This window comes from Alternaria rosae, assembly GCF_020736505.1.
Source record: "Alternaria rosae strain MPI-PUGE-AT-0040 chromosome Unknown BKA58scaffold_1, whole genome shotgun sequence".
Classification (NCBI taxonomy): Eukaryota; Fungi; Ascomycota; class Dothideomycetes; order Pleosporales; family Pleosporaceae; genus Alternaria; species Alternaria rosae.
Window position 1 is genome coordinate 378318 of NW_025763570.1, and position 25351 is coordinate 403668.

Genomic DNA, 25351 nt, shown 5'->3' on the forward strand with positions numbered 1-25351 from the left:
GATACCCGATGCGCTGAAGGTGTTGCCGTTGAGCAACCCTCCGATACCCTGGACCCAAGCGATTTGTTTGGGTTTAGCAAGAACAACTTGTTCGGGGATGTGAGTGTGTCGTTAGACACAGCCCATCCGGGGTATCACAGCATCGATGAGTACTTCGATTATGGTTTGTTAACTATGCCGGATTCTGAATCCCAATGTTCCTTTTCGCCAATCATCAGAGAGACTGCCGACGAGGTCTCAGCTCTCAACTCCCAATCTTCATTCTTCTCTAATTACGCTGTCTCCGATGTACAAGCTCCGGTGTTATTCCGTAGCCTCAATGCTTTCCAGCCGGCCAACGAGACTGCTGTGCACCTGCAGTCCACACCGAGCGAACGTTCCTCGACAGCAGAAGAAAGGTCTTCTAGACAATCTTCAAGCTCGCAAAGTAATGGCCACACCTCGGACGATAATCCAGTCGGAAAAATACAAATCGACAAGCACCCGGTGTCTCGACGTAGGCGTGTCACATCCGCGAAAAGCTTTACGTGTGGAGCATGCCCAGAGTCCTTCACATCCAAGAAAGACTTGAAGCGCCACCAAGATCATTCGTGCGGAGACAAAGGTCGTCCATTCGTCTGTACATGCGACCGGGACTACAAGCGCAAAGATGAGCTTCTACGACACATCAAGATACTTAACACCCGCGAGAACAATAATCGCCATAAAGCCAAAGACTTAGTATTCACACCAACATTTTCTTAGAGCAGCAACGAAGAGCACGAGTTTGGAGCGTTTTCATGTTTTGGTGGACGGCCGCCTTCGAGAGTGCACCGTCACCATTCAGGATACCTCGGCCAATCGGACGGATACGACCATGTCAGCATGATCATGAGATCAAAATCCTCTACTTAGTAGAGGTACGCAAATATGCCTGTTGCGCCACCCATTTCGAAAGGACCTACCAACACTTGTCTGTTCATTCAAACATGTGGTATTTAGCTGGCATTGATCGGATATCGTGGTCTATCTCACGGTCTGAGCAACGCTATTGGTAGGGGAGGGCGGAGTAGTTAACCGCCTTCCAGCCGGACGAAACTGGTAAAGTGGAGTTGCTGGCGTAAGGGTATAGGCGCGTTTTTGTTTGCAAAAGGATGGTTCCATCCCTATCGCTTTCTCAATTGTGCTGCTTTCTGCAGGCATTGGATGAGTTTCCTTTGTTCATCACATCTGCTGCAATTTCTTCGCTGCCGCGGTCAACGCCAGGCAAGTTGTTGGGTGGATGGGATCCATTGATGGGGAAAGCGGTGGCGTGCTCGTTCTTTCCCGCATGATTGTCCAGAGTGAGAGACCACCTGGCAGCATGCGCAAATGCACTGTCTTGTTTTGGCTGTTTACACATAAACAATCGCCCATTCACTCATTGCTAAATCTACTGAACGCGAAGGTGGACTCGTGTGATATCGAAATTCTTCCCGTTTAACAACATGTGTGCTGCGCCTGCCTTTTCTCGAGCCTTGCCATTCTTTGCTTCTCAGCTCTTCTCGCTTTCGCTAGCGCTGAACGCTGCGCATTTCTCTCGGGCTCAGTCTGCGATGCTTGATGCATCTCACTGCGCATCACAATGCCATCGTTCAATATAGCCTGTCGTAAAACCTCCGCATATGATCGGCGTTCAGCTAGGGCATACAGTGACTTCGAACTTTTGCGGCCACACAATGCCGGGAAGTCGCTTATGCACCGACGGAGTTCGAAAGCGTCCGTATTTGGAAAGACCCTCAATATGACCATGTACCTATCATTGTATCGAAAGTTGGCCTGACACCTTTCGCTCTTCAGCAAGCGATTCTGCTTCCTCTTTGCCGCTGTTCTCCAGTTGCTGGAATGTTGGTTTATGAAGTAATGAGCCTCCATCTGAACAGTTGTATGACGTCTCGAGCTTTGAAAATGGATGTCTTCCACGGAGTATACGTCGGCGTGATTATCGTTACGAAGGAAATGTAGTACACGCCAACGCCCAACAAGAAGAAGACCAATGGCGAGGAATCGGTCCAGCTGTCCGATAGGGGTAGTTCTCGTCTCCCTCTCCCATATCAATCTGATAAAAGCCGTACCGAGTTCTACCGATTGCCGTGGTCGGGTTGGCTGCCCACGAAGAGTTGGAAGAGTAGATTCTGCTTCATGGCTCTTCGCGGAAGTCGATAGCTCTTTTTCGAATCCCAAATCATGCTTCTTCTTCTGGTTTTCCCTTCTTGGAACCCGGTTTTGCAATTCCAAGCGGGTGAGTCTATTGTTTCGATCTCTTTTATCCACGTAACGGTGTTGCTGAAAGACTTGTGGAATCCAGAGCGGCGATTTAAAGAATCTACCATCGAGGTTGCGCAATTGGGCTGACAGTAGCCGATGTTGCGCGCAATTGAAAACTATCCTTTTGGGACATCTTCTCCACGATTTCTGTCTTCCTGCTGAACGCCTCCATGCGTTTAGTTTTCCCTGTCCTTGAATATCCTCTGATTGCCATTTTGTAGGACAGGGGCTCATACAAACATCAGTCGTATCGTCAAGACTTAATGGCATCAATTTCGTTGGCCTTCTGTCTCTGGTCAAACACTTGGTGCTCGTAGAAAGTTCTATTCCTTGAACATTTCTCATATGAAGATGGTACGTTTTGTGGTTGATCGGTCTTCGATAGCTCATCCCGGGGCTATATTTAGGGTCGATGAGACCAGAGTATAGCTTCGCAGACTTTGCAGGCCTCTCCAGAATATTGGTGTGATATAGTATCAACATTTTCGTCCGGATGCTGAACATGTCTGTTATCCTTGGCAGTAGCTCAAAGTTGCACTCGTCTTCTGCTAGCAACAGCTGTTGGCGCCAAAGTCGATCGGATTCGAATTCGAGCTCAAGAATCCGAGCATATTCTGAGTAAGCCAACGGATAAGGGGAACGCTGAAGCTCCTGCGGTAGTCGTAGAAGAAGATGATAAGGATGAGGACGAGAATCAAAATACCAAGGAATTGGTTGATCGCAAACCGGATTAGGTACTGATGATAGTTGCGGCGGCGGCGGCGGCGGCGGCGGCGGAAGAGGAGAATACCAACTAAAGCTGTAACCCGGTGGTGGAGGCTGTAGCAAAGGAATAAGAGGAACAAGGGGTGGAGGAGGTGGAGGAGGTGGAGGGGGAGGATGCCAAAGGTTCGGATGATCAGTCGGCCTCGTGGTATCAAGAACCTGTACCTCGGCCGCAGGCCATGGAATCCTTGCATTTGAATCATCAGGGGGAAGCTTGAGCACGCTACTCTGCTTCTCATGCAGATAAACACTGTCCTGTGCAATATCAGCTTTTGTTGACAGACATGTTAAGAGATAGCGTACACGTTCTTTTGCATACGGATTCGTAGGTGTTTGTACACGAGACGAATATCTTCCGGTGTCGGATTGTGCATAGAATTGCAGTTTTTGAAGAGCCTTCAGGTATCCATTGTGCGATATACCACCGCTTTTGGATCTCCCACTATTGACATGCTGACTGCGCTGCTCTATTGCTTCGACCCGGTTTTTCGACATTGTAACGTGGACTATCGTGTAATCGCTGGCTCACTACATCAAGGGTATTGTCCCTCAAGTACAGTCTCTTTGTAAATTGTTTATGAGCGAGTGTGTTGATGTTGATCAAGTTGTCGCGAGGCTAGGCCAAGAAAATGGCTTACATTGATTCTGCGGCCGTCCTTGATGTCCAATCGCTAAACCATGCTCAAGTAGCTTGCTAAGCCACCGGTACAGCCTCGCACTGGAACAACTAGGCTTGCGGCCTCTAATGAAACGTCTACTTTTCAGCCTCTTTTATCATTCCTGTATGCAGGCATATTGGCCAACTTACATCGCGAATGTGGCCTCCAATAGGCTTTCTATCAACCTGGTCGTTATACTGGTAGTTGTAGAGCTTCTGAAACATCACGCAGCGGCCACCAATGTCAGATGCCAAAACTTATGTACCGACAAACTTGACCGGAAGTGATACAAACGTTCGCGATACTGATGCTGCGGCCTCCAATCCAGCCACAATGTACATCCAGTACATGAAATTAGCCCCGACCTCTGCTCACATAGTACGAGATCCATACATGAGATCTGGCTCCACTTTCTTTGCGGCCTGTGTTGATATCCAACTCTTCTTAGACAGCGACGATGTACTTTGGCGGCCTCGAATCAACAGTAGAGATAGCTCAGAGATGCGGCCACATCTCACATCCAACGATACTTCATACCAGATGAATTTAAAGAACGTGATTGCTCGCGACGTAAGAGCACCGGAACACTAGCAACACCAACAAGGGACCGCACCACCTCACAGCCAGTGATGACCAGCCAGCATTCGACGGTAAGTTGATGCTGGTGTTTCACACATCGCGCAAAGTCTGATGCTTCTCAGAAACCTACCTACTCTCCTAGTAGTACTCTCGCAACTTTCGGGTCCGACAAGTCTTCTCGTAGTCTTGCATCTTGGAAGACCAAGACGGAAACGATGGCGACGCCCAGAACAGCGTCGACGGATGAAGAGCAGCCCGTGCGTCCGTTCGCATCAGTTTATCGATAATCCGGCGGCTAATAAAGTTCGTGTGTTCTAGCGAGATGGAGGTCATCGCCCTAAACTTACGGGCGAAACTCTGAATTCCGTGGCGAACGACAGCGCGCGCGAAATTGGTGACATGGCGTTAGAGCGATGGATTGGTGAAACGGGAGATGAGGGGCCTTGGAGTGTATATAGTCGACTGGCTAACGCATAAGGGGTGCACTGCGGAAGCGCATGATTGTACCGTAGAAGGGTATAATCGGCTTTAGGTCCGTGCCGCAGAAGAAACCCTGTAGCCCCAAGCTTTCGCTAGTTCCTTCTCTTTGCTTTATTCCCGTGAAGGCTGGCTTCCGTGATTGTGTATGTTAGTCAAATGCCAATAGAGTCACTGGAAGAAGCCCTCAGCGATCGAGCTCATGGTGACGGTATCGGGAAGAAAACGGGTAGGTCGGGAAGGTTGACAACTCAGTCACAAGGGCATCGTGATGCCTAGCGGCGCTGCTGCAAGCCTTGTGAAAGCGGTGTGGGCCATGGAAGGAAGAGTAACAAGGAAGGGAGAAAGATGACAGCCACACCCGCGCTCAAGGATGGAAGAGTAAGATGCCGTTACTTGACTCTGAGTCCAGGTGACGGCACTCCACAGCGCGCTAAAAGGCTTAGCGCGGAAGAGGCGCCCCCGCAGTCCACGCGAGCCTTACAACTGATCTGATCAAGACTCCCGACGTCACGAAGACACCTCAGATGTTTGAGTAGCGGGCCTCGCGACACTTTCTCCGTGGGCAAATCTCTTGCGTCCTTCCTGTTGTTGACCTCGACGGTGTCTTGGCCGTCACGGGGGCATCCCCCTAGCCAGGCCGCCAGCAGATATGACGATCGCGCTCGGGGTCCGCAGGCACACCTGGGCAGCGCGCATCCATTGGCAGGCATGCGTGCACCGAGTGGAAAGTGTGGCGATGCAGTCCAGGAAGAGTATTCGCCCATCTGAGCACTACCCCGGACCCTCCTTGGGGAGTGGCCGGGCTTCCGGTCCTGGCCACGATTTGACGATCCGTCATTTCCTAGCGAGATGCTAGCATCCAAACAACAAGATGCTTTTTTGTATCGTGTACGCGCCCATGTACAACCCTCGGCGGTACCTCTGGTTTGTTGCAGTATAAATGGGTCAATCCTGCAGGTACCTGGCCCAGACCGGTTTCATGCATGACAACTGTTATTCCCCACATTCACTCCAGCGGAGGGAATAATACTACCGTTCATCGCGTCATTGTGCTTTAGCAATGAATACCCCCAGGTAGACATCAGGTGGCCCATCACAGGCCGAAAAGAGCATTTTGTGGGTCAAGCGGTGACTGTGGTCTCAGAATTACCCTTGGCTACCGATATCGTGAATATTGGCACGGCCCTTCCACTACAGCCAGTCCCCACGTATATATTCTTGGGCAAACGGACCTTACTCTTTCTTCTTCTTTGCCGAACGCTCCTCAACTCTTGGGTAATATTGATAAACGCCGTTATGATCAATATTATTCTGCTCGGGCTTGCCGCCTATTCGAGCCTCACGCACGCGGTTCCTATATCGCCAGACCCTGCCGATGTCGCAAGTCTTCTTACTCGCGGTGCCGCAGTTGATGCTTGCCCCGGTTACACCGCCTCAAACGTAGTCGAGAACGAGAGCACTTTGACTGCCGACCTTACCCTTTCTGGAGATGCATGCAATGCATACAGCGATGATATCAAGGACTTGAAGTTGCTTGTGGAGTACCAGACTAGTACGTTTCAACACCTCTGCTTTGATTTGGCGCTTTGACTGACATCAAATAGACGACCGTCTACACGTCAAGATATACGATGCCGATGAGCAGGTCTACCAGGTATCTGAAGAGGTGTTCCCACGCCCCAAGCACGAGAAGGCCGATGCTTCAAATACGGCGCTTGAATTTGGTATCAAAACCAGTCCATTCTCTTTCGCTGTGAAGCGCAAGGACAACGGCGAGGTTTTATTCGACACGGGCACTGTCCCACTGGTTTTCGAGAAGCAGTATGTTCGCCTTCGCACTAAGCTGCCGGACAACCCCAACCTCTACGGTCTCGGTGAGCACAGCGACTCTTTCCGCTTCAACGCGGAGAACTACGAGCGTGTCTTGCTGAACGCGGAGTCTCCTCAAATTCCCAGGAATGCCAACTTGTACGGAACCCACCCCGTCTACTTCGACCATCGTGGCGACAAGGGCACCCATGGCGTCTTTATGCTCAACTCCAGCCCGATGCAAGTCGAAATGAAGAAGGCCGACAGTGGATACCAGTACCTTGAGTACAACACCATCGGAGGTGTCATCGATTTGTACTTCATGGCCGGTAGCAAGCCCGCCGAGGTTTCTAAGCAATATGCTGATGTAGCGGGCTACTCCGCCATGTACCCATACTGGACCTTTGGATTCCACCAATGCAAGTACGGCTACTGGGACGTCAACATGGTCGCTGAAGTCGTCGGCAACTACTCGACCGCTGGAATTCCCCTCGAAGTCATGTGGACTGATATCGACTACATGTACCTTCGCGAGGACTTCACGGTTGATCCAGAGCGCTTCCCTCTCTCCAAGATGCGTGAGCTTGTGCAGACGCTTCACTCGCGCGATCAGCGATACATCCTGATTCTGGACCCGGGTGTTCACGCTGTCGGTGGTCAATACCTCACTTACCAGAAAGGTCACGACATGGACGTCTTCTTGAAGGCCGCCGATGGCTCCGACATACTCGGAGTTCAATGGCCTGGTGAAGTCGCATGGCCTGACTGGTTCCACCCCAACACTGAGAAGTGGTGGACTGAGGAGCTCAAGATTCAATTCAATCCCGAGGCAGGTATCGATATAGATGGCATCTGGGTCGACATGAACGAGGCTTCGAACTTCTGCCAGGATGTCACGACCTGCAACCCTCGCCAGCAAGCGATTGACCAGAACATCCCGCCCCATCCGAGCAACGCGCCTCGACCTAACACTGGCCGCCCGATTCCTGGCTTCCCAGCTTCTTTCCAGCCGGGCAGCAACAACAAGGCCCGTGATGTAGAGGCCATTTCTGCACCACGCGCAGATTCTGTTGAAGCTCGCAGCTTCCAGTCTCTCCCTGCTCGCCAGACCTCCGACAGTGGCATGAAGGGTCTCCCCGACCGCGAATGGTTCAAGCCCGCGTACCATCTCAACAGCCATCTAGGTGATATTTCACGCCAGACGATCCCCATGAACACGACCAACTACGACGGCAGCTGGCAATACGATACCCACAACCTCTACGGCAACATGATGGCAGCCACGACCCGCGAGTCCATGCTAGCTCGTCGTCCCGCACTCCGTCCCTTCGTCTTGACGCGCTCCACCTTCGCCGGCACCGGCCGCAAGGTAGCCCACTGGTTCGGCGACAACTTCTCCGCCTGGGACGACTACCGCATTTCCATCCGGCAAATGCTGTCCTTCGTCTCCATGCACCAAATGCCCATGGTCGGCTCCGACGTATGCGGTTTCAACGGCAACGCCGACCAATACATGTGCGCCCGCTGGGCTACCCTCGGCGCCTTCCAGCCCTTCTACCGCAACCACGCCGAAATCAGCGCCATCCACCAAGAATTCTATCTTTGGGATGTCGTTGCCGACGCCGCCAAAAGGGCCATCGACACACGTTACAAGCTGCTCGATTACATCTACACGGGGCTGTACTACCAGACTAAAGAAGGCACGCCCATGATCAACCCCCTCTTCTTCCTCTACCCCGAGGACGCGAATACCTTCGGCATCGACCTGCAATGGTTCTACGGCGACGCCCTGCTCATCTCACCAGTTGTAACGGATTACTCCGACACCGTCACTTTCTACCTGCCCCAAGACACGTTCTACGACTACTGGACGTACGCCAAGGTCACCGGAGAGGGCAAGAACATCACGGTTAGTAATCTGGGCTACAGCGACATTCCCGTGCATATCCGCGGCGGCTCCATCGTGCCCCAGCGTGTTAACAGCGCCAACACGACCAAGGCCCTGCGCAAAGAAGATTTCTTGATCATCGTTGCTCCCGGTGCGGATGGCAAGGCGACGGGACGGCTGTACCTTGATGATGGCGAGAGCCTTGATCAGCCTGCTATCAGTGAAGTTTCCTTCTCGTTTGACGGCGGCAAGTTCAGCGCTACCGGCTCTTTTGGCTACGCTGGCGCCAATGAAGAGAGCGTCACTGTTGCCAAGGTTGTTGTGCTGGGCCAGGGTAAGGCTGGTGCGACTGGTGACTTTGACTCTGAGAAGGGCGCTGTTACTGTTGAGGGGCCATGGAAGATGGATGGCGAGTTTGGGTTTGAGTTGTAAGACTTGAACTTGGACTCAGTGTATGTGTTGGATCTTGAACATTTACGGGCTATTTACTCCGAGGAGGTGGCATCTTGTTGTGGAGTTGGATATAGGTGTTGGGATCTTCATTGCAAGCGATTTGCATGTAGACATGGCATGGCGTTCACGGGTGTTTGACAGGATATGTGTGTGGGATTGTATCCAGGGAACGGGTTCTTGAGATACCATGGGAGGGCTCTTTGAGGGCTCCTCTCCATTCTTTACTTTCTTATCAATATATTGGCTCTTCTGTTATTGCTATATGCTTCCTAGATCTTCCAACATGACTGCCGTGCTCTCAGTCCTTCATACCAGCGAGTCTTAGACGTCACAGCACGACAAGTACAAAGGTACGAACCGAGATGGGTACGTACCACGCACCGACCCAAGGCCAAATGCACCCGCACCGATGTCGTGCAAATTAACTATGGTCACAGCTCGGGTGAGACAGGGCGGGTGGGAATGCGGGATCATTCGTGCGGGGTAGTGGAGTGTTGACTCTCGTGTGACTGAGACACCGGTCTTGGCCTGACAGGTCACGCTGCCATCGCCCGGGGTTGTCTCACCGACCCTTCAACCACGAGCTCTTGTAGCGCACACCGACCACAGCGACCGAGGCTTCGGTCTGAATGTGACCTGAGACGTGCCGGCCCATTGAGAGGGAAGGACTCCCGCATTTATGACGTTGGTGTTGTGCGGAGCTATCGGTACGTTGTCGCATTGACTCGTCGCTCTGATCGCGATTGTGTTGGTCGGTTCTTGTGGCCGAACTGATGCCGTGATAGCATCTTGCGCGATAGGCGTAGTGGTAGGTCGCATCGTCGGCGTCTTCTTCACTCTCCCCCTATCGTCGTTGCCTCGAACTCGTCTCGAACGCTGTTCAGGCTGACATCTTGAACCTCGTAGCCGACTTCAATCTTGTTCTTCGGACGCGCTTTGTTGAGTCCTTCGAGCAAGACGCAAGCCTTGCAGACTTCCTGGCTTGAGAGGTATCCGCACTTCTTGCACTGGCCCATGACCTGCTTGCTCGTCTTCTTGGGCGTGAAGCCCTTCTTGACCTTCTTTCCATTCGCTAGTGGTACTGCACCATTGCTTTGCTGACCGTTACCGTTAACACTCCTGGTGGTGATCTCGGTCTCGAGATTGCCGTCGACTGCTGCTTCGTTCTGCCGGAGTTGTGCCTCGACGCTCGCCATCTCGCCACCTGTGGTGCGTCCCTGGGCGCTTCCACATCCACCTTCCTCCTCTTCGGCTACAGGCACATTGCTCGCGCAAGCACCTCCGCAGCCTTCATCGCTACCAGGCACTAGCTTTGCCATATCCTCACCGCTCCTGACCACATCGAGGATGGCGCTGGGTCTCACTCTCTCAAGGTTCTTGATCAGAGCACGTGCACTGCCGCGGAAGGCTTCAGGCGAATATATGCATTCGGTGCTGAAGTAGTCGAGGCTCTTGTGGTGGGCGTAGAGAACAATCTCCTTCTCATATGCGTACTTGAGAGGCTTGCTACGCTTGATGTTGGTATTCGAAGCCGGGTCAGACGATGCGGAAGGCGTAGATGTGATGATGGAAGTTGTGCGCGACAGACGGGGCAGGTCGCCCCTGAGCACTGTTCTAGTTAGTGTCCTGTATAGACTGACTCTTAGCAGGCAGTACTTACAATTCATCAGAACCGTCTCGGCAACGTCATCTGCATTGTGTCCTGTCACTACATGCTTGACTCCAAGCCTCGACGCCCCACGATCAAGCGCTTGCCGCCTAAAGACGCCACAGTAGGTGCAGTTTCCCTTCTTTCCCACCTGCTCCACCACTTGGTCCATTGTCCATCCGTACAACTCTGCATACCCCAGGATGGTCAGGTCCATGCTATACTGCTCCGCGTTCCTCTTGACCGTCTCCAGACTATCATCTCGGTAGCCTTTGATCCCCTCGTCGATTGACAGGAGGATGAGATCAAGGCCATAGTCGTAGCGCTCATTGAGTGTCTTGAGCACAGAAGCGAGGACGGTGCTATCTTTCCCACCGGATGCGCCGATGGCGACCTTTTCGCCGCGTTGGAAAAGCGAGTTTGTGGTGATGGTGTGGTGAATTTCCGTTTCAAAGACCGAGATGAAGCACGTCTTGCATAGCTTGGAGTGATCTTTGGGGCGCAGGATAAGTGCCCGATTCACCTTGCACAGGGCGCAGGGCGAGGGCGGCATGTTTGGGCGTGATTTCGGGGCGTGTGGTGCGTAAGCCCAAGAGTGACGCGAAGAGGGATGGCGGGGAGAAAATCCCAAGGCGCGAGTCAGTCCCCACCTGCGCGGGGCGAGGCTGCCGTCATGCGACATGCGAAACACGAAACGCCGACGCCTCTCCTCTCCTGCACTCGTACCCAATTTCCACCTCCCCGACACTTCCCAACGAAACACCAAGCTAGCCCCGGAGTCACCTGATGTCCTTTACTCACAACAAAGCACTCTGTTCTGCCAATGTCTTAGCAAGCATGTTCAACAACGGCGTTTAGCAAATTCGATCTATCGAGGTGAAGTGACTACCCAATGGCTGAGCAGCCTCCGTAACGTATAACCCTTGAGGCACCGGAGCTTCCCCTTCCATTATTCCCGCACAGCAGAATCATAGGCTCTTACCTCAAGGCCCCCTGGAGCGGAGAACCGCATGCGCGGATGTTGCCATGCTCCAGGGCTACCACATGGCGATCGTGGTTATGTGCACGAGAGGCGAGCAGCTACCTAATAGCAATGCAGCGTAATCAAACATCTCCGCAGCAGCTGAAGGACCTACCCGCATGCGGATTCTCAGCGATGAACTCCGTCGAAGATACGAGAGGGACCTACGCTCAAGAAACCTGCACACTTCGTTAGTGAACCAAAGAGTCTGGACCACTTGGCGTCCATCGAGGCTCGCAACCGACGTACCGCTCCCTCCCCTGCCTACAGACCAACCGCCTGGGGTCATGTAAGCGGATGCTTGAAATCTCTGAAGTCTGTCTACTGCTGAACAGCCATGATTCTTGTCGCCTCACTCAAAGTGCCTTGATACGAGGCTGGATAGCCTGGACTCACGGAACGGCGCTTCTCCTTACCCTATCGTCCCGAAACCATGTTCGGCATCTCCACTTGACATAACCACACACGCGTGTTCGAGTGCCGTCTTGCACAGTGACAGGACGTCAGTCCGATTACGTGCTTAAGGAAACGCTCGCTGTCCCTGACGATCATCTAGGTCGGTTGTGGCATGTAGCTAATCGCTTTATCAACTCGACTATCGAATAGTTGGCATCCACGCCCCATTCTTCATAGCCTCGCTCTATCGTTATATCGGATTGCTTAAGATCGTCAGGAACTACAGCAGAACACGCTGCGCGACAGCGGCATGGGTGTGATTCAGCGCATGGACCAAGTGACAAGGCCTATGCCGTGAAAATCGTCGTGTCCGGACACCCGCGCACCCGGATAGAGGACGCCAGCCAGTTGACAGGAGGCGAGTCAGACTGATGACGAGTGTAAGTAGCTATTCGGTATAGGCTGTTCAGAAATGTCGGCGTTCTGGCTCGGTTGGAGGTCGGCGAACCCATGTTCCTGTGATCGACGCGACCGCGCGGAATGGCAACCAGAGCGAGGACAGAATTCACACCCTTGATGTGGCTGTGTTACCCTTTTCCCGCGCGACAATCATATGCAGGGTGTCAATCTCTCCGAAAAGTCGGCATCTGAACAGAAAAAACAAAACATCAGGCACTCTAACCAGGTGTTTCAAGCCCAACCGTACAAAAGCAAGGACGCATCATCTGGAAGGGATGTGATCCTGGGGTATTGGGCGATTAAATGACGATCCACGGAATTTTCCAGGATGCCCAGTTGACAGATCGTAGCCTAGCCTTTTAAGCATAGAGCGAAGCCCCATCCGACTTTAGTTCACGATCCGGTGTAAGCTAGCGGCACATCGTTTGCTGACAGCTGCAGACTGACAACTTTATCGACATCACGCACCCTGGCACATCTCCCGCGTCCAAGATGAATCTTCGGGAGAAAGTGTCGATCTTCGCACCCTGCACCATGCCGCGAACCCTCTTGCCTGTCGTCTCGCCGATACTCTCATTAAACTTCAAACGACTGAGGCAGCCGGTATAAGGTTGAGGGCATCTGCCAACATCACGATACCAGTGTCGTCGAAGGAGCTGCAGTACTCATCACGCTCTTTGAACATTCCCCCACTGACACCATGGTGAACCCACTCCTTGTCCTCGACGGCGTTGGCTGGACGTACATTACTATTTTCATCGTTTGGAATCTCCTACTGTTGTCTGGTTTCGCTTTCCTATGGACCCATCGCCAACACCCATCGCTGCGCATGCGAAGGCTCCCGCTTTTGTTTGCTGGTGTCTCCGTCCTCCACATCTATGGTGCCCTCTGCACGCTATGTACGTACCGTCCCGCGCTCTTCCTACACCCAATTTCGCTTTAGCATCACGTGGATCTGTCGACACCGAGCATGTGCTGACTTGATTGACTCTAGCCTACCCATTCGGCGCAGTCTTTCCTTGTTCTGTTGAGTTCTGGGCGATGTCGATTCTTGTGCCACTAGGAATGGCCTTGTTTCATGCCTCGAACAGTCAGTTCTTGCACCTTGCCGCACGCCAGAGGCACTTTGCTCGGATGAGCTCATTGAAGGACCATGAGCCCATCGACGAGAAGAAGGCTCAAGAGGTCGTCAACAGCCGCTGGAAAAGGATCATGAATGGAATGGAGCGCGCCGACAACATCGAGCGAACATTGATCTTCATCGGCATTGGCATGGCTGTTCAGGTAAGCAACTTCTACAGCTACTATTCAACCGTGCGCTAACCCACTGGATAGATGGCCCTCACTCTCTTTGTCTACTTCGCATCCCGAAAGTTCCACAGTGGTTTTGGTATCATCGACTACACCGTTGTCGGCACCGGTATGGAAGTGCGCATGAAGTGCAGCAAGGGCTGGGAATGGTGGCTATCCATCGTATGGCAGTTGTTCTGGTCATGGATATACGCGCCTTGGATTCTCTTCAAGTCTCGCGGCATCCGCGATGTGCACGGTTGGCGTCTCCAGACCATGATCTGCTGTGTTGCTGGGTATGTACTAAGAATTGTTTATTCGCGTTCTTCACTGACTCCCGTAGGCTTCCCGCTTCTCCGCTGTGGCTCATTGGTCTCTACACTCCCGCGTTTGCTCCCATGAATGCTGTCTTCCCTCCACCAGTGTGGTTCTCGGTCTGCTTCTGCATCATGGAGATTTCCAGCATCGGCTTCCCTATCCTCGACGTACTCAAAGGCAACAAACTGCGCCAAGAGACTCTTGACGCGATCGCAAAATGGGAAGCTCGTCAGAAGTCGGCGGGCTTGGATGCAGCCTCCATGGACATCAAGAGCCCCAGCGAATACTCCACCACGACCACACTCAAGTCCGGCGGGGAAGTCAGCGTTGGCAACCAGTCATTCGACTCGCAAAAGTCCGACATCCTGACCATGACTGCGCTGGAGAACGCACTCAGGACCAATGCCATGCCACTGCTCCAGTTTGCTGCCTTGAAGGATTTCTCTGGTAAGTCCTTCGCAGATAACTACTGCACCAACGCATACTAACTGCACCAACAGGCGAAAACGTCAGCTTCCTCACCCACGTCGCAGACTGGCGCCTCTACTGGTTCTCACCCAAGTCCTCCATCGCCGAACACCGCCGCAGGCAGTTCCTCGCCGCCACGCGCATTTACGCTCACTTCATCTCCCTCGAGTTTTCCGAATTTCCTATCAACATTTCATCCAAAGAGATGAAACTCCTCCACATGGTCTTTGAGAGGACCGCTAACCTCCTGTTCGGCCGTCGCCGAAACTCCGAGTCATCTTCCGTCAGCGACGCCACACCCTTCGACAACGTCATGCCCGATGATGCATCCGATCTGCCCATCAACGTCAACGACAAAAGCAACCACATGTCTCCCAACGCCATTAGCCTCGACAAGCTCGGACGCGCAAACCTGAAGGCTGTATCTCGTATGGGCGAGCTGTACGATGACGAATCTGTGGCCGATGTCGAGGTTCCGGATGCGTTCAATGAGCTGGTGTTTGACGCTGCGGAGAAGGAGATCAAGTACCTTGTTCTCACCAACACCTGGCCGAAGTTTGTCAACGTGTCGCGTGCCAACAGTCAATTGAGTAGAGACGCGGACGAGGAGAAGGGCAATGCTTGGATGCGCAAGTTTCTTTGCGCATAATGCTTGCGCGGCGTGGATGTGACGGCTTTACTTAATAACATAATTTGATACCCCAGTTGCTAGACAGCACCAATAAAAACATCTCAATCCGGAACATGATCCTAACATTGACTGTGTGCAGTTACTTGCCTGTTCCGTGAAAGACGCGATGGTCTGCTCAAATACATCCGTCGCAACTGCCGAGCCCGGATCCACATCTTCACGATGACGTATACGTTCTAGAATTCCTGTGCACCACGCAGCAGAGACTATCGTGTGTAAAATCCGATACTACCGAGACCTTGCTATGGTGGGGTTAACAGTAGTTATCAAGCCAGGGTAGAGATTGGCTGGTGGCGGCGTTGATGATGTTTCCATGATCGCTACAGCGTCGCTATAAAGACGCGCCTTCCCAGCCAAGCTTTTCCATACCTACCCATCAACAAAACATTAGAATCAAAACCACATCATGTCTCTCAAATACAACAAAGTCCTCGTACTAGGCGCGACATCCGGCATCGGCTGGGCCCTTGCAGAGAAGATTGTCCAAGACGGCAAACACGCCATCATCGTCGGCCGACGACAAGAGAAACTCGACGAATTCCAAAAGAAGCACGGCAGCGACAAAGTCTCGGCATTCGCCTTTGACATCACCAAGCTGGACGAAATACCCAAGTTTGTCAAAGATGTAACAAGTGCGCACCCAGACCTAGACTCCATCTTCCTCAACTCGGGCATCCAGCGCGGTTTCGACTTCTCCAAGCCCGAGACCGTGGATTTGGATCTGCTAGAAATGGAGTTTAGGACGAATTATCTGAGCTACATGCACCTCACCACAGCATTCATCCCCTTTCTGCAGAAGCAAGAAAAGGAAACCAGTCTCATCTACACGACCTCGGGCCTCGCGCTCATGCCCCTCCCGCGCTGTCCAAACTACTGCGCTTCCAAAGCCGCACTACACCACATGATCCTCGTCCTGCGGCATCAGCTAGGCAATGGGCCGGGCAACATCAAGGTGATTGAGATCTTCCCGCCTGCGGTGCAGACGGAGTTGCATGATGAGAAGCATCAGCCTGATATCAAGGATGGGGGGAACATCGGTATGCCGTTGGCGGAGTTTACGGAGGAGGCGTGGAAGGGGCTGGTAGAGGGGAAGGATCAGATTCCTGTGGGGTTTGTGGGTAAGGCGTTCGATGCGTTTGAGAGTAAGAGGCAGGAGATGTATAGGCAGATTTTCTTGTCAGAGAAGTGAGTGGGTAGGGAGGTTTGGAGGATGGATTGTAGATGATAGAGTGGGGCGTATTGGTGGTACCTAGATAGTTAAGCCACATTTTGGACCCTGATGTATGGGCGCAAGGACACATGTCGATGAGAGGACTATTGTTTGCTAGAAACTCATCGCAAAAGAAATAATGCCGTCAGACGCGTTCCTAATAAGGTCAATAGTTGTTTCAGTGAAGAAATAAAGTCGGGGCAGTTGCGCAGCCAACACGCGCACAGCCCCAATGCGGCGCAGACGTTCCGAGTGGTGTGGTGCTAGGCGTGCTCCCGCCCGTATCAACTCCACCCCGTCTCACCAACTTCCATCGCGCATTCTCTGACCGACTTCTCCTTACAATCTGCCTGAGCGTCCTCACAGAACCCGTATTTGCGCATTACACGCGATAGAAACACTCAAAGCACACTCATCATGGCGGACACCTTCAGAAACGCGATGATCAACCGATCCCTCCGCGATATCAAGAACGTAAGCTTGCCCATCTCCTGAAAATGGCCTTAAGTTGACAATACCTGCGTAGAACCTCGAATTCCTCGTCGAATCCAACGTCCTCACCCCGGCGCAACACGACACCATCGCTGCCCAACTCCCCGTCTCAGCCGAGAACAGCGCGCGCGCCCTCCCCGCCGTGCCCGTCGCACAGCTCTCCCAGATGAACATTCAGAGCGAGCCCACACCTCCGCCAGAGAAGAAGAACCCCGCAAACATCGGCTACTACGCCGACAACACCGCCAACGCACCACCCCCAGCCTACCCCTCCGTCCCCGCTACACCCGCTGGTCCCCCCGTCCTCGCCCATGCCTCAGCAATGTACCAGTACAACGCGCAAGACGCGGGCGACCTCGCCCTCATGCCCAACGACAAGGTCGTCGTAACAGAGTACATGAACAATGAGTGGTGGAAGGGACGGAACGAGCGCACGGGTATGGAGGGTATTTTCCCGGCTAGCTACGTCCGCAAAGAGGAGAAGAGCGTTGTGCCTGCGTACAGTGGGGCGCCGGCCCCGAGTAACTACGGTAACATGCCATTGGATGTTGCGAGTGGAGCGCAGCAAGGCGGACAGGTGCAGCCAGCGGGTGAGCCGAGTAAGATGGAACAGAATGGCAAGAAGTTTGGTAAGAAGTTGGGCAATGCGGCGATTTTTGGTGCGGGTGCGACGATTGGTGGAAATATTGTCAATTCCATCTTTTAGATGGAGCAGTAAAAAGGATGGTATGTATGTATGGAGGGATGGGCGCGAGGACTGCGCCCTGGCGTTCTGGGTTGTTTTTGGGTTCGTTATTACGACGTGTGAATTGCGGCCTGGTATGGGGTGAATGAGGTTTCTATCGGAACTAATGTGGTATAGGAAGATTGAATATGAGATTTCTTCGCTGATGAGAGTGCGGGTTCGTGTACTGCTTGTGACGTGCACTTTGTGGTTTGGTGTATTTGTAGCGCATCATCGCCATCGAGTCCTACTTCGAGGACATTCACGATAGCATTGACATACAGCTGGTGCGTTTGATATATGTACCAATCAAGCAGGCAGTATCAGTCAATCGTGGTCTCGGCCTCTTCGTTTGCATATCAATCGCACCGATACACACACGTCAACCTTCGTCACTAGACAACTTCTGAACTCGACACTGCTACTCGCGTCACTCACTGCATAGATTCAACAATTCCCACACCGAAGTCGAGGTCCGACGCAGACACCACTCCCTCATGAACCGTCGTCAACCTCCCGAACCACCCAGCTTCTCCGCCATCCAACAAGGCAACTTCGGCATCCCGGCTGCAGCTTCTAAATGGAATCCCTCCAACAGACTCGCAGCCCGTATACCGCATGCACGCTCCTCACCTCTACCCGCACCCCGCGAGCCAGCACCTAGACAGCGAAACCGATCGTACGACCATCTTCCACAGTTCTCTCTCTACCCTCTCAATAAACGAGACGAGCCTAGCTGACTGAACAAAGCATGTGGTCCCAAGCCCTCATTCTCTTCAACGTCCTCGGCACACCATTGTCATACAGCACAACGCTAGAACACCATTTCACAACCCTCTTCCCCACGCACTCCCTCCTTTCCCTCGCTTTAATACCGAGTCTCCAACTCCTCTTCCTCTTCGCGTCGCCGTTGCCAATCGGTTATATATACCGCTGCATACTCGACTCCAGTTCCCGACCATGGGGCTGGAGAGTCTTGTTTGGAGTCGGCATCATACTGGCTATTGCAGCACAGTTCTCGTTGTATGTGGCGCGGAGTTATGCCGCTGTGGTAGTGTTGCAAGGACCAGTCCTAGGTACCGCACTGGGGGCTTGTTTTACGATTAGTAGTCTCGTCCTTGCTGGGCACTACAAAAACGACGTCCCGCTGGTATCTGTGCAGAGTGGATTTGCGGGGTTTGCAGGAAGCGTGGTGTATACCGCCCTATCGCGATTCTCCTACCAAAGTAGTGAAGATGGTAACGGGGCGCGGGTCCATCTCTACACCGGAGGCGTTATGGCCGCTACGCTATTCACCGCATTCCTCCTCCTCGCGAGACTCGATCCACGGAAAGAGAAGGAGTGGATGGAGGGACGTACACTTCATCTCTGTATGCCCAAACACTTCCTTAACGATTTAAAGGGTGGTGGGATGTGGTTTCTCCTAGGCTACATGCTTGTCTTCTTAGGAATCCTCGTATACCCCTTCTACAGCATCGTACTACTAACGCAAACTCCTGGACTCTTCTTCCCGGATACAGCAACGTACAGCGTCCTTACTATGTTGAGCGTCGCCGCTATCTCAGGATCTGCAGCGGCAAACATACATGTTTTGAGAAAGATTGGGGCGGTGAATGTGTTTGTTGCTGCGGCGGTGCTGGGAGGTGCCGTTTGTCTTGCGCCTGTTCTCTATCCAAAACTTGTTGTTGTTATCTCACTTGCGGCGTTGTACGGAGTTGCGCTTGGGGCGATTTTCTCGCTGCGTATGGTTGTTGCGGCGTCGTTACTTAGTAGGAAAATAAGTGGGAGGTGGGAAGATGATATGCCCGCACGGGTTGCTATTGGGATGGTGTTGGCTGGGCTGAGTGCTTTTGGTGGGCTTGTTGGGGCTGCGGCGTTGATTGAGGGGAGTGAGCGGGGAGGGCAAATTGCGATGAAGGTGGCGGGTGCTTGTATGGTTGGCGGTAGTGTCTTGGTTGGATGTGCGAGATTGTGGCGTTGGAAGGGGGTGTTTTATGCTGTGTAATACTTGTGCCGTATATCTGAGGGCTATAGAGCAGTGGCAGGTACTGATGAAGATCTTGAGGTTTCATGTCTAATTACTAATTATTGTGTATATACAGTCGCATACATGCGTGTCATAACGGTCATTCAAGCTTATACGTAGATATAGCAGAAAGGTCCCTCAGTCGTGCTCATCAAGTCCTCCATCCTCTCCGTACCATCCGCAGCATAGCCAAGGTTGATGGTTGTATCAAAAGTCGTGTTGGCCGAGGGAGGCATGTTCAAGAAGGTGCCAGTACCGGAGATACCGCCAGCCTCGCTTGTGCGCGTCTTGCGGTCGAGCTGCTGCCAGATCCACCAAGTCCTGTCAATCTGGGCGTGGTGGAGGTAGAAAAGTGGGTCACCGGGCGAGACGAAGAAGTCACGGCCGGGGTCGCCGCCCATGGAGTAGTGACCTCCTCCGTGTACACCCAGACTGTCTGTTCCAGGTACACCCTGCATGACCATCTCGAATTGCCAGATGCCCTTCTTGTTGATGATGAGGTCGGCGATGGCGGTCGCGTTGGCCCACTTCTTGTTGCTGTAGTCGGTCAAGTCGCGCTTGAGGCATCTGGGGTTGTAGGAGAGGCCGTCGCCGTTTGCGATTTCGGTTCCGTTGGTTGTGCTTAGAGCGACTGGGCCAAGGTTAACCTCTGTGATGATTGTTAGTGCCTGATTCGAGAATGTAGTGATTGTGTTGAGTACTTACTCATGTCCTTGAATGGGCCGCTCTCTACACAGCCGCCACCAGTACCAGCGGGGATGTAGATGTAAGGTTCGCCCCTGCCAGCAATAACGACTTGTCCCTGACCTGGGATGAACTTTCCATTGCCAGACATAGAAGAGTCGGATCCGTCGAGCATAGGTGACTTCTCTAGGCCGCTAGCAGCAGTCTTTGCCCAATCCCAGTAGGGCTGAGTGCCCTTGTAGCCGCACTCGTTGCGGAGGGCCTGCTCGTACTGCCAGGTGAAGTACCTGTGCCATGCCAGGAAGGTTCCAGTGTAGTGGATCTCCAGAGTCTTCAGGATGTGGTTGCCAACAAAGTCATCGAAGCGAGACTTTGCTCCTGGGATGACTGAAGCAGGTGTTTTGGCCTTCTTCTTTTGGAGGCAGAGTACTGCGTCGGTGTAGGCTTTGCGTTCCGGCTTCGTCAGGGCGTTCCATTCTTTGCGTACCGACACATTGTTCCAGGTGCAAGCGGCTCGCTTTGACGAACTTGCTGCTAGAGCTTCCTCGACTTGTTGCTGAGCGAACAGAGCCAATTGCTCAAGTTGTTCGCTGGCGACTGAAGGATCGCTTGAGGGAGCAGTTGGTAGCGAAGAAGGGTCTATCGGCGCATCTTGTGGAGCTGGTAGCGCGTGTGATAGAGTTCCAGCGAGCAGGGCCAGTGCGATGGGAGAGTTGAAACGCATGTTGTCCGTTGACCAATGGAACTGAAGGATCAAGAAGTGGCTTGTTTAGCAGAAGAAGCTGAGTGCTGATGTTCAAAAGGAAAACGTGCCGCTCCTATACATATACCTTGAAGAAATGACCATACACCACTACCAATTGAGCTTGCCATGCTGACTGCCGGGGTTGGTGGCGAGCACAAGCCGAAGCCACCACGAACCTTGCCAGAACAATGCTGTACACCGCATCTAGTCTTGCTATCTCCGTCTGATGGCGGAGCATTGGAGCATGGCAAGGCGATGCCACGTGTGGGGCCAATAATTTTCTGGAGCTGGAGCCTATGCCCATCCCCATCTCCGACTATAGTTATGCCCTGAGCGCAAGGACCCTGAGGCTAGATTGGCAGGCTACCTGTGAACCGGGTCGTGTCCGCAAGCGAGTCCATACGAAGAGCCATCGAAGAGCCATCGCTCGGCGACATGTGCATGGCTGATCCGGAAGTAGCCTGCCGGACAACTCATATAGCACCGATGTACCCATAGTATCAAGTAAAGACTGCCCGGTCTTCGGATGGCTACGGGCCTAGCGTCGTTTGGATAAAGACCCAGAGTTGATGCGCGGGAACATGATGGGCGCGCAGCATTCTGAATCATGACGGGTGCGAGTAATGTATGAGCTCCGCAATCTTTAGTTACCCATACAACAAGTAGTTCGACAACTCTACCTCGGCCATGTCCGTAAACTTGTCTTTTGATGCCGAGGGTGCTTTGAGACCAGTCTGTTCCACGTCTGCAGGCTATCACGCCCGAGACCTGCATAATGAGCCGCGACCCGCCCACGTGCAGGGAAGGAAATATTCATCCTGGCGGCAGAGCCATGTGGTTTGCGAAAATTCCCTGAGAAGTGTACTGATCCTTCCATGATTCAGCTGTCTGCATCAGGCCTGGTAGCTCGGATATTGTGCGTGTTGGGTCAAGGCTGCTAAGCATCTCATGCCGCTGCACATTGGTGGCGCGATCCGCTAGGCCGCGCTAAGGGATGAGATCCGTCTTGCCGACTCCCCGTCCCGCTTCCTCCACTCCATTTATACGACCGCAAGGCTAGTGAGGCCTCCAGGCTACCGGGTAATCTCGATTGCGAATCTAACGTGCGAGCCGCGCGGGAGGCCCCATTCTAAAGCAGTCATTGGCTTACGCACTACCTCTCGCGCCTCTGAGGACTTGCCGTCTGTTACGACCTTCCTTACAAGGCGCCTGGAAGCGAGGAGCGCAGCAGAGATTAGCCGATCCCTCAGCTCTCAGCTCTCTTCAGTCCTGCCTCGGTTTGCAGTAGATGAATTCGAGTATCGTTTCAGTATGTTTTCGAGCTTACCGGCAGCGGCAGAGTCCATGTTCAAGTACAGCCTACACGGCCTTGGGGATCTACTCACGCAACGGCCCTTCTCTTCACAGCCTGATACCATCAACGTACTCAATTTGATCCGCGGACTCCCCCCTCTTCTCCTATCGTACTCGGTCGTATTGATAAAATCACTCTCCACGGGCCCGAGCTCCAGACTAGCACTTTGCAGCGTTTTAGTTTCGAAGATGTGCAGTAAACGGTATGACATGCAGACTGCTAGCCCTTCATCACTCATTCTAACGATCTCTAGAGTGCGGTTCATGCGGTACTTCGAGTAAGTACCTCGCGGCCTTACCTTGGCAGCTTCACACCCACGTGGCAGGTAGCTCAGTCATGCATCTGTGTCTGCTTTTTGCGGGTAGGGTCAATTATTTTCACTGACTGGTAGCACGAAGAACACCTTCAATGGCGATTCAATTCATGTACTACTGTCAGAAAGCGCCGCTACAATGGGCGGTCCGCCACAGCTCAGTGCCGTCGCAACTCCCGAGGTCTTTTAGGACCGCACTTAGATTACCCTTCCAGTGCCGTGCCCCGAGACCCTGCACTTGAGACTCTACCGTCTGCAGGGGTACTCTTGAATCAAGGGACACTATTCCCTGCCCCGTCGTTCTGTCACGCAAAGGCCCATACTTTCGTCTCGAATGAGCCGTCCACAGCCACCCTTCCTTCGAGGTGTAGCGAGGCTAGTCCAGACGGTTTCTCGCCAGCACATGTCGTTATTGCTCGGTACCAGATTCGATGCGCCCAACCTCTTGCGCGGCGTGATGGATCGCAGATGCCAAAACAAGGTTTGCGGTTAACTGTATTCTCTCCGTCCTTCCGTGTGGCGGTTTAAGGTCTTGCAGACAGGAGCTGCTGGTCTCAAGACGTACGCCATGTGAAACCCCTGACGTCGTCGCGAACTCCCGCTCACTGGTACTATATTGCATATAGTGCAAGCATCTTGCTGGAACTTCGAAAGACTTGCGTGATCCGGAATCCTTCACCTTCAATTGACGTGCTTTCCAACATGCAACAAAGCGGCGAAACCATGCCACCAATGCGTCCCTACGAAGATCAGGGTCCCACCATTCTCGCAAGCACGCTAACCGTCACCGTCGTGGCCGTGCTCACGACGATTGCGAGGTTCTATGTCCGAGTTAAGATGATCAGGAATGTTGGTTGGGACGTGAGTACTCCGCTGGCAAGGCATGTGTGAACAGCACTGACTTTTTGCGATCAGGACTATGTGATGCTGTTGGCTATGACATTGGTATGGAGCGACAGTCCTTGGAATTACTGCAACTTGCTAACGCTCCGCAGTGCATTGCTGGCCAATGCCTTGTTATACCACAGGTTCACATGGGAGCGGGGAAACACATCGACTACATCAAAAAGGAAGACTTCATAGCCGCTCTGAGGTTGAACCTCATTTCGCAGCCGATATTCTTGTTCGCCATCTGTTTCGTCAAGGTCTCTGTGGGGTTCTTTCTCCTTCGGATTGCGGTCGGACGGCTTTACAGGCGCTTGATCATCGGCATCATGGGTGAGAGCATAAATCTCTGATAGCAGTATACGAAGCTAACCAGCCCTAGTATTCATGACGGTTTACACTCTCGGCTGCGCCCTTACAGTCGTCACGCAATGCAGACCCCTAAGTCTCATGTGGGATCAAAGCGCCAAAGGCACATGCTGGACCATCCAGACGAGACAAGCCCTCGGCTTCCTGAACATCGTACTAAACATCATCACCGATATTGCCTTCTCAGTGGGCATACCTGCAAGTGCCTCCAGATCCTCACCGCTGCATTGACTATGCTAACGCACCCATGTAGATTCCTATGCTGTGGGGCGTGCAAATGAACCGCCGTCACAAAGCGTCCCTCATTTGTATCCTCGGCCTTGGTACATTCGCTACAGTCGCCGCTTTGGTCAAACTATCCTATCTCCCTAATTACGGGCGAGAAGGCGACCTCCTCTGGGACTCGCGCGACATGACTATCTGGACCGTTGTCGAATGCAACGTCGGTATCGTCGCCGGCAACCTGCCCTGCCTCAAACCGCTTTTCCGATCCATCCTCGTATCCACATACGGCAGCGGCTCTCGCAAGAACTCTCAACCGCGATACTTCTCAGATGCATATGGAAAAGGTACAAAGCAGCGCTCTGCGGTTAAAAGCTACGGTCCCCTTGCATCGAACAAGACATCAGAAGGCGAGTACGCAGGTCATGGCGCTGCTGGCAAGTCTTACATGCTCACGACAATCGACGCGACGACAAAGCAAGTTGGGGACCTAAGGAGGAGCCCCTCCGGAGGAAGCTCAACAAGCGGGGAGCGAGGAAGCACAGAGAGCGACACTCGGCTACACAGTAAAGCACATGGAAGTGGCGGGATGGGCAACATCACGGTGACGACAAATGTGGATGTAACGGAGTCGGTGCATTCACACGATATCTACGAGAGCGGGAGGACATATCAGCAGAGACCACAAGCGAAGGAGATGGTGTGAAGCAAGAACGAAGTTTGATACTGATGGTAATGCCTTTCTTATGTTTCTCTCTCTCTCTGTGTCTCGTCTAATGTATACCCTGTCTCTCATCTAATGGTTCACATTAATAAATATTATGTATCCAAGGATTTCCATCTCAACACCACACTTGAATCTCACCCGCCTGCCCAATCCTTTACGTCGATGGCAACATCTACTTGATGTCGTCTTCGTTCGACGCATTATGTAGTTCGACAGGCCGTCTATCTTCAAGCGACGCGATGCTGTTCTCTCTCTCTCTCTCTCTCTCTCTACCGAATACACAAGTTGCGCAAAATAATGAAAATGCGTTGATGCAATGGTGCCAAGCGGCGTCTCTTCTAGCTCCCTCTCCGGGGCGGTGTATATAACTGCAATCTCGACAAACGTCGG

At 52.9% G+C, this 25351-nt stretch overlaps 9 protein-coding genes across 9 annotated transcripts; 6 read left to right on the forward strand and 3 right to left on the reverse strand.

Moving 5' to 3' along the window:
- Positions 1-1385: 1385 nt before the first annotated feature.
- BKA58DRAFT_2034 (uncharacterized protein) lies at positions 1386-3748 on the reverse strand. Its single transcript, XM_046165883.1, has 2 exons — positions 3355-3748; positions 1386-3306 (listed from the first exon to the last, which is right to left on the reverse strand). The coding sequence occupies exons 1-2, from the start codon at positions 3544-3546 to the stop codon at positions 1459-1461; spliced, it is 2040 nt and encodes a 679-aa protein (XP_046030294.1). The 5' UTR covers positions 3547-3748; the 3' UTR covers positions 1386-1458.
- A 2051-nt stretch (positions 3749-5799) lies between these two features.
- BKA58DRAFT_2057 (glycosyl hydrolases family 31-domain-containing protein) lies at positions 5800-8919 on the forward strand. The gene is made up of 2 exons (XM_046165932.1): positions 5800-6321; positions 6374-8919. The coding sequence occupies exons 1-2, from the start codon at positions 6066-6068 to the stop codon at positions 8896-8898; spliced, it is 2781 nt and encodes a 926-aa protein (XP_046030295.1). The 5' UTR covers positions 5800-6065; the 3' UTR covers positions 8899-8919.
- An 833-nt stretch (positions 8920-9752) lies between these two features.
- On the reverse strand, positions 9753-11120 carry BKA58DRAFT_302554 (uncharacterized protein; the record flags this gene model as incomplete). Its single annotated transcript, XM_046166935.1, has 2 exons — positions 9753-10528; positions 10580-11120. 2 exons carry the CDS (start codon positions 11118-11120, stop codon positions 9753-9755), a joined length of 1317 nt encoding a protein of 438 aa, XP_046030296.1.
- A 1792-nt stretch (positions 11121-12912) lies between these two features.
- Positions 12913-15239, forward strand: BKA58DRAFT_327357 (uncharacterized protein). The gene is made up of 5 exons (XM_046168104.1): positions 12913-13342; positions 13438-13727; positions 13779-14029; positions 14077-14498; positions 14552-15239. Exons 1-5 carry the CDS (start codon positions 13144-13146, stop codon positions 15166-15168), a joined length of 1779 nt encoding a protein of 592 aa, XP_046030297.1. The 5' UTR covers positions 12913-13143; the 3' UTR covers positions 15169-15239.
- Positions 15240-16658, forward strand: BKA58DRAFT_371527 (uncharacterized protein). Its single transcript, XM_046169040.1, has one exon. The coding sequence runs from the start codon at positions 15617-15619 to the stop codon at positions 16397-16399; it is 783 nt and encodes a 260-aa protein (XP_046030298.1). The 5' UTR covers positions 15240-15616; the 3' UTR covers positions 16400-16658.
- A 27-nt stretch (positions 16659-16685) lies between these two features.
- On the forward strand, positions 16686-17876 carry BKA58DRAFT_2069 (SH3 domain-containing protein). The gene is made up of 2 exons (XM_046165957.1): positions 16686-16894; positions 16947-17876. Exons 1-2 carry the CDS (start codon positions 16838-16840, stop codon positions 17616-17618), a joined length of 729 nt encoding a protein of 242 aa, XP_046030299.1. The 5' UTR covers positions 16686-16837; the 3' UTR covers positions 17619-17876.
- A 257-nt stretch (positions 17877-18133) lies between these two features.
- BKA58DRAFT_445597 (uncharacterized protein) lies at positions 18134-19123 on the forward strand (the record flags this gene model as incomplete). The annotated part of the gene is made up of 3 exons (XM_046174144.1): positions 18134-18315; positions 18387-19006; positions 19110-19123. The coding sequence occupies 3 exons, from the start codon at positions 18134-18136 to the stop codon at positions 19121-19123; spliced, it is 816 nt and encodes a 271-aa protein (XP_046030300.1).
- Positions 19124-19599: 476 nt separating this feature from the next.
- Positions 19600-21135, reverse strand: BKA58DRAFT_327366 (uncharacterized protein). The gene is made up of 2 exons (XM_046168105.1): positions 20368-21135; positions 19600-20311 (listed from the first exon to the last, which is right to left on the reverse strand). Exons 1-2 carry the CDS (start codon positions 21068-21070, stop codon positions 19773-19775), a joined length of 1242 nt encoding a protein of 413 aa, XP_046030301.1. The 5' UTR covers positions 21071-21135; the 3' UTR covers positions 19600-19772.
- A 2355-nt stretch (positions 21136-23490) lies between these two features.
- On the forward strand, positions 23491-24940 carry BKA58DRAFT_304357 (uncharacterized protein; the record flags this gene model as incomplete). The annotated part of the gene is made up of 5 exons (XM_046167014.1): positions 23491-23619; positions 23674-23703; positions 23754-23976; positions 24026-24198; positions 24266-24940. The coding sequence occupies 5 exons, from the start codon at positions 23491-23493 to the stop codon at positions 24938-24940; spliced, it is 1230 nt and encodes a 409-aa protein (XP_046030302.1).
- Between the last annotated feature and the right edge of the window lie 411 nt (positions 24941-25351).

What these genes read in the sequence shown, in the direction of transcription:
- BKA58DRAFT_371527 (XM_046169040.1), top strand. Translation starts at nt 15,617, where the DNA reads ATGTCTCTCAAATACAACAAAGTCCTCGTACTAGGCGCGACATCCGGC.
- BKA58DRAFT_327357 (XM_046168104.1), top strand. Translation starts at nt 13,144, where the DNA reads ATGGTGAACCCACTCCTTGTCCTCGACGGCGTTGGCTGGACGTACATT. An exon ending in TGGTGCCCTCTGCACGCTAT is followed by an intron (nt 13,343 to 13,437) that starts GTACGTACCGTC and finishes GATTGACTCTAG; the next exon opens with CCTACCCATTCGGCGCAGTC. An exon ending in GCATTGGCATGGCTGTTCAG is followed by an intron (nt 13,728 to 13,778) that starts GTAAGCAACTTC and finishes CCCACTGGATAG; the next exon opens with ATGGCCCTCACTCTCTTTGT.
- BKA58DRAFT_2057 (XM_046165932.1), top strand. Translation starts at nt 6,066, where the DNA reads ATGATCAATATTATTCTGCTCGGGCTTGCCGCCTATTCGAGCCTCACG. An exon ending in GCTTGTGGAGTACCAGACTA is followed by an intron (nt 6,322 to 6,373) that starts GTACGTTTCAAC and finishes GACATCAAATAG; the next exon opens with ACGACCGTCTACACGTCAAG.
- BKA58DRAFT_2034 (XM_046165883.1), bottom strand. Translation starts at nt 3,546, where the DNA reads ATGTCGAAAAACCGGGTCGAAGCAATAGAGCAGCGCAGTCAGCATGTC. An exon ending in ATCCGTATGCAAAAGAACGT is followed by an intron (nt 3,307 to 3,354) that starts GTACGCTATCTC and finishes GATATTGCACAG; the next exon opens with GACAGTGTTTATCTGCATGA.
- BKA58DRAFT_2069 (XM_046165957.1), top strand. Translation starts at nt 16,838, where the DNA reads ATGGCGGACACCTTCAGAAACGCGATGATCAACCGATCCCTCCGCGAT. An exon ending in CCCTCCGCGATATCAAGAAC is followed by an intron (nt 16,895 to 16,946) that starts GTAAGCTTGCCC and finishes ATACCTGCGTAG; the next exon opens with AACCTCGAATTCCTCGTCGA.
- BKA58DRAFT_327366 (XM_046168105.1), bottom strand. Translation starts at nt 21,070, where the DNA reads ATGCGTTTCAACTCTCCCATCGCACTGGCCCTGCTCGCTGGAACTCTA. An exon ending in CGGCCCATTCAAGGACATGA is followed by an intron (nt 20,312 to 20,367) that starts GTAAGTACTCAA and finishes CAATCATCACAG; the next exon opens with AGGTTAACCTTGGCCCAGTC.